At 33.0% G+C, this 8954-nt stretch overlaps 2 protein-coding genes across 3 annotated transcripts; one reads left to right on the plus strand and one right to left on the minus strand.

Moving 5' to 3' along the window:
* Positions 1-2476: 2476 nt before the first annotated feature.
* LOC108325178 (uncharacterized) lies at positions 2477-5057 on the plus strand. The gene is made up of 3 exons (XM_017558200.2): positions 2477-2792; positions 4153-4483; positions 4608-5057. The coding sequence occupies exons 1-3, from the start codon at positions 2560-2562 to the stop codon at positions 4695-4697; spliced, it is 654 nt and encodes a 217-aa protein (XP_017413689.1). The 5' UTR covers positions 2477-2559; the 3' UTR covers positions 4698-5057.
* A 723-nt stretch (positions 5058-5780) lies between these two features.
* On the minus strand, positions 5781-8720 carry LOC108325412 (vacuolar protein-sorting-associated protein 37 homolog 1). Of its 2 annotated transcripts, none has more exons than XM_017558481.2 (7): positions 8523-8720; positions 8339-8416; positions 7992-8079; positions 6696-6735; positions 6551-6597; positions 6348-6468; positions 5781-6239 (listed from the first exon to the last, which is right to left on the minus strand). In XM_017558481.2, the coding sequence occupies exons 1-7, from the start codon at positions 8537-8539 to the stop codon at positions 6079-6081; spliced, it is 552 nt and encodes a 183-aa protein (XP_017413970.1). In that variant the 5' UTR covers positions 8540-8720; the 3' UTR covers positions 5781-6078. The 2 variants fall into 2 exon arrangements, with proteins under 2 accessions (XP_017413970.1, XP_052730010.1); XM_052874050.1 differs by having other exon boundaries at positions 6348-6406; positions 8523-8682.
* Positions 8721-8954: the final 234 nt, after the last annotated feature.

The following is an 8954-nucleotide window of genomic DNA, read 5'->3' on the forward strand; positions in this document are numbered from 1 at the left end:
ATGTAGACATCTTTTTGAAGTCAAACGAACATTTCTTTTCCAAATGAATGTCCCTAAATCTTATTAGGGAGAAGTTATCCTCACTGCTACCTATCTTATTAATTCATTACCCTCTTGAGCCCTAAATAGTCTAAGTCTCATTGAGTTTGTATTTTCCTTATTTCCATTTGTTCCTTTTCTCTCTTGTCTTCATAGTGAAGTGTTCGGATATGTCTTTTCTGTCCATATCCATAGTTGGTTTCATAGAAAGTTAGATCCTAAAGTTGTTAAATTCATATTTGTTGGTTATGCATCTAATAAAAGGGGTATCGTTGTTACCATCCTCTGAGTCGAAAGTTTTCTACCTCCATAAATGTCACTTAAACTAAATCTTTTTTTACGAATGTCCTTAGGTCCAAGCAAATTATTTATTTTTTTGGAAGTTAAGTCTTTTGAATCTCTTGAGTCATTTTTTCTCCCTTTCATACAAGAATTGTCTCATACTACTCTTAGTATTCCTAATACTTCTCTTGACACCTCTTGTTTGGATATCTTTGAAGTTGCTCCTAATAGGGAATCTATGTTTTCGAGTCAGGGTCAACTCCATAAATTACTCATGTTTATGAAGTTTCTCCTAACAAGGGCATCTTTATTCTTTTGTTAAGGACAACTCTAAAAATTAGTCGTCTAGAGAATTTCTTATATATACAATATCATAGGATACAAAAGCAACATAACCTAATCTAAGAACAACACCAATCATCTTACTCAAGGTTAAGTAGTCCTTCTTCTCCCAACCTTGAATAATCTTTAGAAATTCCTTGAATATTAATTGTGAACCTAACCTTGATGACTTACCCATTAATTTAAGAAAAGGAACTCGATCTTGTACCAAGTACCCTATTTCTTATTTTATAAGTGCTAAAAACCTATGTATGTACTACTAGAGTTTCCTATTACCATTGATGCAATTAAAGTCCCTACTTCAATTCAAGAAGCATTAAAGGATGAGAATTGGGTTCAAGTCATGAATGAATATATCAATGTCTTAGAACAAAACCAAACATGAAAAATTGTTAACAAGTAACTAGATAAAAAGGTAGAAAGATGCAGATAAGTTTATATAAATTTGATGGTACATTAAAATATTATAAAGTAACGCTAGTTGCTAAAGGATTTACTCAAACTTATGGTATTGGTTACGAGGATGCATTTGTTGTAGTGGAAAAAATGAATATTGTTAGAATCATTCTCTTATTGACAACTTATTTAAGTTAGGAATTACAAAATTTTGGTATGAAAAATGTTTTGACAATTAAAGGAAGAAGTCTACATAAAATTTCCTCTAGGTTTCAAGCATATTGAAGAAGGGAATAAAGTATGTAGGTTGAAGAAAACCTTCTACGAACTTAGGCAGTCACCCTATTCTTGGTTTGGTAGACTCACTCAAATTATTATTTCTATTGGGCATCAATAATGTCAAGGTGATCATACTCTATTCAAAACACATTCTCCATAAAGAAAACTTACTCTATTCTTAGTCTATGTTGATCATATGATTGTTGTAGGAAATAACAAACATGAGAAGCAAATCTTGAAAGAAAATCTTTCTATTCAACTTGAAATGAAAGATCAAGAAAAATTAAAATACTTATTTGGGATAGAAGTTGTTTACTCACATAAAGACATTTTTATCTCTCAAAGATTGTATTTTTTTACTTTTTCAAAGAAATATGCAAGATTGATTGAAAAATCAAAGTTCTTATAAAACAAACTCATATAATTGAGAATGATGAAGATATTTTTAGTATAAATAAAAGTTAATGTTAAAGACTGGTTGGAAAACTCATTTACTTAGCAAACACTAAACTTAATATAACCTATGTTGTGAGTATAATTAGTTTATGCATAATCTAAAGATAAGATTTTGATAGTTTTTAGTAAATCAGGAGATAAAATTAAATAGAAGATTTTGTCGTTTCATTTTTCTTATCCATCTATAACATAAATGAATCACAAATACCAAAATCAGAACCATAGAGTAATAAGAAAGAAACTAATTGCACCATTGAAAGAGAAAATGGGTGGCAAGACTACACTTAATAAAATCGGCAATGACTGCTGCGTCTGAAGCAATAGAAGAAAAAAAGTTTTATTAATATGTTGAATGGGATGTGCGGAGGAAAAAATAGGTAACAATGAAAGGTAAAGAGAGACAAATAAAATAAAAATAAAATAAACTAAAAAAATGACACGTAATCAGCTCTCGAATAATATTAACAGTAATTTAACTTAAGTAACCACATTTAATCTTTTACATAAAACAGCTACTAAATTAAAGATTGAAAAAATTTTAAATTACATTGAATTAATGCAATGAATATTGCTATCAAAATACTGATTAATGCTAAAAGAATGTGAAACTCAGTCACAACATTTATGGGTGATACAACTTATTTACCATTAAATAAAAAAATTTAAATTATAATTTTAGATTTGTGAACAGCAGTGACAGGAAGTTATTGCAGAAGGAGAAAGGGTGAGAGGCAGAAATCGAGGGCGGTGTTTGAGAGACTAAGCATGGCAACGTGTCTTCGCCTCAGGGGATTTACAACTATCAATTCGCGCGCTCTCTTCGTTTCCACCACTAGATTCTCCTCCTCCTCTTCTTCCTCTTCCTCTTCGTCGTCGTCATCGTCTTCCGGTAAGTCTAAAACGGGGAAGAAGTTCATGGATCGTCTTACGGCCGTTATCGACGCCGTTCATGATCGTAAACTACCGCCGGAGCTACGCGGCCAGCGCAACAATGTCAGGTAATAATAACGCACTTCCACATGTTTGAAAAGGCCGCTATTCCTGTAATTTGATTTCAATATACTTTTCGAAATTCTTTACGATTGCGCGCGCTCGCGTGCGTGTATTCGTGAGATTAAAATTTTCTGTTCTGAATCTTTTTAGGTTGCACAAGCACGATAACAAAGTTGGCTTGATCTTTATTGGATATATCTCTTTATCTCGGCACTTTCATTGCCTTAGGTTTAAAATGTCAGTGAATATGAAATTGATAGATTCGGCTCTTTGAATGGTTAAAATTAGGATAAAATTTCTGCACTACAGTAAATTGTTTAGCTGTTTGAGTGTAATTCATTAATCTTCTCTTGCGAGGTGAATACACGAGTTTAATCTGAAATTATACATTTGAAATAAAAACATAAAGAAGTGGAATTTCATTCTTGTCTTGGATGTAGCAAATGGAATGACAAGCAGATGAACTCTACCGTAAAACTCTGCCCTTTGGTAGATTTGAAATGCTACTAATATACGTTGTAAGAGCAGTTTTAATCGTCTAACAATGGTGGAGTTACGTAACTCACTTTCAGTAGGCTCTACTATGCCTTGTGAAATTTAAGAATTTCAACAAGTTTTTTTGTCTGATGTACAGCATTTAAGAACTGGAAACCGGTTCTACAATTGTCTCGCTATTCTTAAGAGCAATTAAGAATCGATGATGATATAAATAACTGTTGTTTAGTTCTAATATAAAAACGATCATCTCAATTGTTACAATGGGGAAACTGCATAAGAATTGGTTCTTTAGTTTAAGAATGCTGTGAACAATTTGTATTGCAGATGTTGTAAAAGAACATCTTTGGCCTACTTTGTCTTGTTGAATACAGTGAAACGATGTATAAGATTAATTTCTTTATGTTAAATATATATAAAATTTTCTAATTATAAAAGAAATTTGAACTAAGTCTAAATTATAAATAAGAAATAATAATTAACTAAAGATAAAAGATAAAGATAAAAGATAAAGATAAAATAAAGATAATATATCTAATTGTCTTAATGAGTCAAACTTGTACAATTCTCTCTGAATATGGGATTCTCATTTTCAAAATGAGTGGAATACTTGTGATTTTCAGCCAATGAAAGAGAAAGTATTAGAAAGTGTTATTAAGTTTGTTATCAGCATTCCTTGTATAGTATTTGTGTCATTGGTTTTAACATCTCCAAATGGCCAGTTAAGTTGTCCTCAGGACGAGGGAGCCCTGGTGCACTAGTGGTACGATTGATAGTGCTACCAATATTGATTTTGAGTCAAATACTTTTGGCGACATTATATTGGTTTACTCCTCATCTGGTATTTAACACAAACTGGGTGTTGGGCAGGTCAGAAACTGATATTATTAACGTTGTTGAGCAAAGGATATGGCATTCCATGGAAGAGGGCCAGTTTGAGAACTTGCCAGGCAAAGGCAAGCCTCTTAAGCTTGACACAAATCCTCATGCAGATCCAGCTGAAGACACCCTGTACCGAATCTTGTCAAAAAATGGTTGTGCACCAGAGTGGGTCGAGCTTAACAAAGAAATAAGATCTAAAATATCTGAATGGAGGTTGTCCTTGAAGAAAGCTTGGGCTACTAAATGTGGAGGAGAGCACTCTGAGTGGGTCGAGAGTTCAGAGAATTTGAAACTGCAGTTACGAGAAATCAATGATAAGGTGAGGTCATCTGCCATAATGTTTCATGGGAAATGGAATGGAGAATTAAATTCTTGGTCCTTTTATATTTTTAATTCCAGTCATAATTGAATGCTCATGCAATGGTTCTACATTTTCTTGGCAGGTTTTCCGGTATAACCTCATTGTGCCTTTTGGTAGGCAAATGTTTGGCCTTAAGTGGGAGAAAGAGCTAGGTTACTTGGAAGAAAAATGAGACTTGGTGTGGTTACTTAAATTTGAGCCAGTTGGTTCACATAGTAGAAGATAAAGATCCTATTTATTTTCCTGAGGGCGGTCATGCCAGGTAATGATCAACTGGTCGATATTATTCTGTTCGACTATTGTTGATTACATCAATTTCGTAGCAATGGTTTTAGTCCGGCCAGCCCTTGATACTGTTAGGTTAGTTATTATGATGCCTCTTTCAGGCTTATAGCTATATTTATACGGTTCATAACCCCCTATCTGTGTACCTTTCCATGTACAACCTAAGGAAACAAGAAAAAAAAATAGTGAAATGTACGAGACAATAACTCTTGTTGTTCCTGCTTCAATATACTGGATATTTGATGTATCCAAGGTTATCAAATTCGAGAGTTTACGTAAACTCGTGAGAGTTGAATAAACTCGACTCGTAAACTTGACTCGTAAATTTGTAAGAGTTTACTTCAGATGAAAAAAAATTATATAAATAATATCTTAATTCAAATAAGTCTACAAAATTATATAACTTTAAATAAATAAAATTTATAGTTATATTGTTTATAAAAATAAATATTGTAAAACATAAATACATGAATTGTTGTCATTAATTTTGATGCATTTCATTAAATATATAACTTTAATTTTGATGCATTTCATTAAATATATAACTTTCAAGCTCGCAAAATCGTTCCAAACTCGCGATTTTACACGATCCTATCGATCTTACAGTCGATTCTATCGAGTTTACGCAGAAAATGTGTTTATTTTCGAGTTAATTTGGAAGCCATGTCTAGGAACGTAAACTGAGTTTACGAGTTAACTCGAGAGTTTGATAACCATGGTTGTACTTTCTTGATTACTGGAATAAAGCTTTTCCAATGGCAGTGCAATACTGTGCTTTTGCCTTTTATCTCTCGGCCATGATCATAAAGATTCACTTACCCAAATCCTTGTTCGTCTTTTAGAGGGAGATTAACATTATAAGAACCCTCATCAGATGGCTGCTGATGATGCGGACTTTAATTTTCAGTACAAAATAAAAATGCAATATTTATGATATTATCTAGATCATTTTTTTTTCAGTGAGATGAAATTTAACCTTTCTCTATGAAAAAGCACAACGCATTATTTTCACATGTCCAAACACTTAAAACACAAGTTGGATCCTATAATAACGATGATAATTACATCACATCACAGCCTCTGGAAAATCTTATTGATGAAAATAACGCGGGAGCCAAATAAGAGGATATTGTGTACTATTTTTAAGATGGTCTGAAACTACTTAAATATTGACAGAGGACTACTATATTGGCAAGAATGAACTGAAAATCAATTACAGGCTCTACAAACAAGTTACATTCCTAATTCTGGATATTCTTATGCGATGCTCATATATTTGATGTTTTAGCTGCAAGATTTATTAGACTTTTCCTGTGGTAAGCGGTGCGTAGCTTTTTGTATTTCTGCAAAAAGGCTCCAAGGTCAATTTCTCTGTCAAGGAATTGACGGTGCAGATTTTCGGATTCCTCATCTGTCTTATTCATAGCCTCTGCAAAATCATTAGAAGATATTACGAAACCAAGCAGGTAATAAAGATAAATTTTCGTGATTACAGCAATTAGGTTTATATGAGAGAAAACACCATGTCAATTCATACCTTGAATCCTTTGGAGAAGGTACAGTGGGGAATTCAACTTCGTTATTTCCTCTTTCTGCCTGTAAAGCTCATTTAGTTTCTCTTGAGCAGCACCTAACTCAGTCGTACAAATTATTCTATACTGTTTCCATATCAGAAGGGGTCAAATTCATACTCACTTCAGAATGTAGAAAATCAAACAAATCATAGGATTATGATCGTACCTGGTTACTGAGTTCCACAATGCGAGGTTCTTTTCGTAGATTTTCGTCTGAATTTAAAATAAATTGTTTGAGATGATCTAAAATATTAAGCTGGCAGCTAGCCATCTGATTGCATCGTCAAAAGGAAAAGAATTCAATAACTCACCAGCAAGCTGCAGATTCTCCTTGCAAAGTTCATCTGTCACCTGATCAAGTCATTGGGGGTAAAAATGTGTTAAAATACAAGCAATACAACAATAGAGTTTTCGGCATTTACTTTGGTGGTGGTGGTGTGAGGGTGGGACATTAACATCGAGTAATGTCCATCTAAAAACATCAGTTAACCACAGCATTTAAAAACTTCTGCAGAAGTGCTCTGAAATTTTGGGTCTTACCAAAAACCTGATAGGAACCCCCAGTGAGTTTATGAAATGTGCAGCTAAAAAGCATGCCAATTGTTTGGATCTTGTAGTACAAATGCAGAATTCTGACACTGACACTTCGATTTTGCAACTATGCAAATTGAAAAACTAGTAAATGACAGCTAGCACAAACCTTTCTATGAAAGCTTAAGTAGGCTATTGAGGATGGAACTTTCATTTCCTCATTTTGATTCGAAAAAATGGATCGAACAACGAGGTGTTGCACCCAATATAAGCACTACGGATTGGGACTTTGGACATCAAACTCAACAATAATTGAGATTAGCATAATTAGGCTAACAATCTCCCCTACTGTAACAAGAGGGGTTTAAACTCAGCCTGTAGGATCAACCACCTGCCACTACCAAAAATAGCTTATCCTAGCAGTGACACTTCTATCCACAAGACAAAACTAGCTTATGAACTAATTAAAAACACAAAATTTAGAAATGCTATCTAAGAGCATTTTACAAGTCAACTTCTGTATAAACTAATTTTAGTTTAAGGAGAAATTAATTCAATATTTTTCTCTTTTTTTTCTTCTTAAAAGGAGTTTATAGAGTATTGTGTCCAACACATGACCTTGATATGCCTCATTCATTGCAAAGGGAAAACGAAAATTTAACAAAAACATTTTTTTGAACTCCACAAAGATTACTCATGAACATAAACACACATTTAGATTAAAACATAATTTCCCATAGCACTGACATGCCTCAACAATTTCTTCTATTTTTCTTAAATCAGAAAAAACAACAATTTCATCTATAAAGCATGACAGATCAAGAAATATGTTCGACTAGGGTAAATTCTGACGGATAAGTTCATATGCATATCCCCAATTCTTCCATTGTATCCAACTCGATACCAGAAAAAAATTGCTTACTCTATTACTTCAAAGAACATGGCAGAATATTGCAACACAATGAAATTAATATGAAAAAAGTGGCCAAAAAGGGAACTTTAGAATGGAGCACACCACCAGAAATTCTCAGAATCATTATCATCATCATCATCATCATGATAACTGCATATCTTACATGATTTTGAATCTTGACCTCCTCCAGTGAATTTAAGAACTGCTGATATGCGTCTTTGTTAGATAAAAGCTTCCGCAGCTCATCAACACTGCCAAGTTCATAAAAGAGAACAAGGAATCATTAATATTGCTAATATTTAAAAGACACCGAACTGTAACATCGTATTCTAATCATAAACTGGTTTATGTAATGATTCGTTGATGTTTACAATAAATACTCATTAAACTCTCATTTAACAAGATCAATTATTCATAACATCAGACTGCAACAGAAGGTCAAATGCACTGTTACATAACCAAAACTAAAATTTGAAAAACAGAAGAAATGATATGATGTTTGTTGAAGACCTTTTATCCTTGAAAGTAGCAACAAGTCCAGCAGCTTGGGTGGTGGAAGAAGAACCATGTTGGTGTTCTTGTGATCCCCTGCACGTAAACGAACCTTTAAGCTTAAAACATGACATGAATGACGAATCAGTTAAAAGAAAACGATAAAAAGATAGGAATCATATCTGAAAACAAAGAGGGTTACCGAAATCTAGTGGACATGGTTCTGTTTCAAGCTTCGGAACAAACGAGGTTGCGCTGTGTTTGGTTGCGAGCTCTGAAATTAATGTCTCTTTTTCTTATGACTTCCGCTACGCGGTGCGCTTTGTCGTTGTCACTATCGCGGAACTAAGATTTATTCTTCTCCTATTTCTTATAATTTTTAATTTTTTTTCGAATTTTTGTCACTCTTTTGGAAAAAAATATGATGTACAAAACAAAATTATATTGCTCGAAATCGTATTTTATTATTATATTAATAATTCAAGTTAGGAAAAATTCAACTAAGCTGTATTTTTTTTAAATCCTTAAGTTAATTTTTTCCACTTTACGCGTAAACGTATATTATTATTACTACCTAAGTCTCTGAATTAGAGTCAAAATGAAAAATAAATTAAAATTTTAGATTGAAATAAAA

The sequence above is a fragment of the Vigna angularis genome, chromosome 3 (genome assembly GCF_016808095.1).
Source record: "Vigna angularis cultivar LongXiaoDou No.4 chromosome 3, ASM1680809v1, whole genome shotgun sequence".
NCBI classification, from domain to species: domain Eukaryota; kingdom Viridiplantae; phylum Streptophyta; class Magnoliopsida; order Fabales; family Fabaceae; genus Vigna; species Vigna angularis.

Excerpts from the sequence above, each read along its gene's own strand:
- LOC108325178 (XM_017558200.2), top strand. The coding sequence starts at position 2,560 with ATGGCAACGTGTCTTCGCCTCAGGGGATTTACAACTATCAATTCGCGC. Across the intron at positions 2,793-4,152 it reads GGCCAGCGCAACAATGTCAG|GTCAGAAACTGATATTATTA; the intron begins GTAATAATAACG and ends GGTGTTGGGCAG. Across the intron at positions 4,484-4,607 it reads TACGAGAAATCAATGATAAG|GTTTTCCGGTATAACCTCAT; the intron begins GTGAGGTCATCT and ends TTTTCTTGGCAG.
- LOC108325412 (XM_017558481.2), bottom strand. Across the intron at positions 6,736-7,991 it reads AGGTCAAGATTCAAAATCAT|GTGACAGATGAACTTTGCAA; the intron begins GTAAGATATGCA and ends TGACTTGATCAG. Across the intron at positions 6,469-6,550 it reads TTGTGGAACTCAGTAACCAG|TATAGAATAATTTGTACGAC; the intron begins GTACGATCATAA and ends ATATGGAAACAG.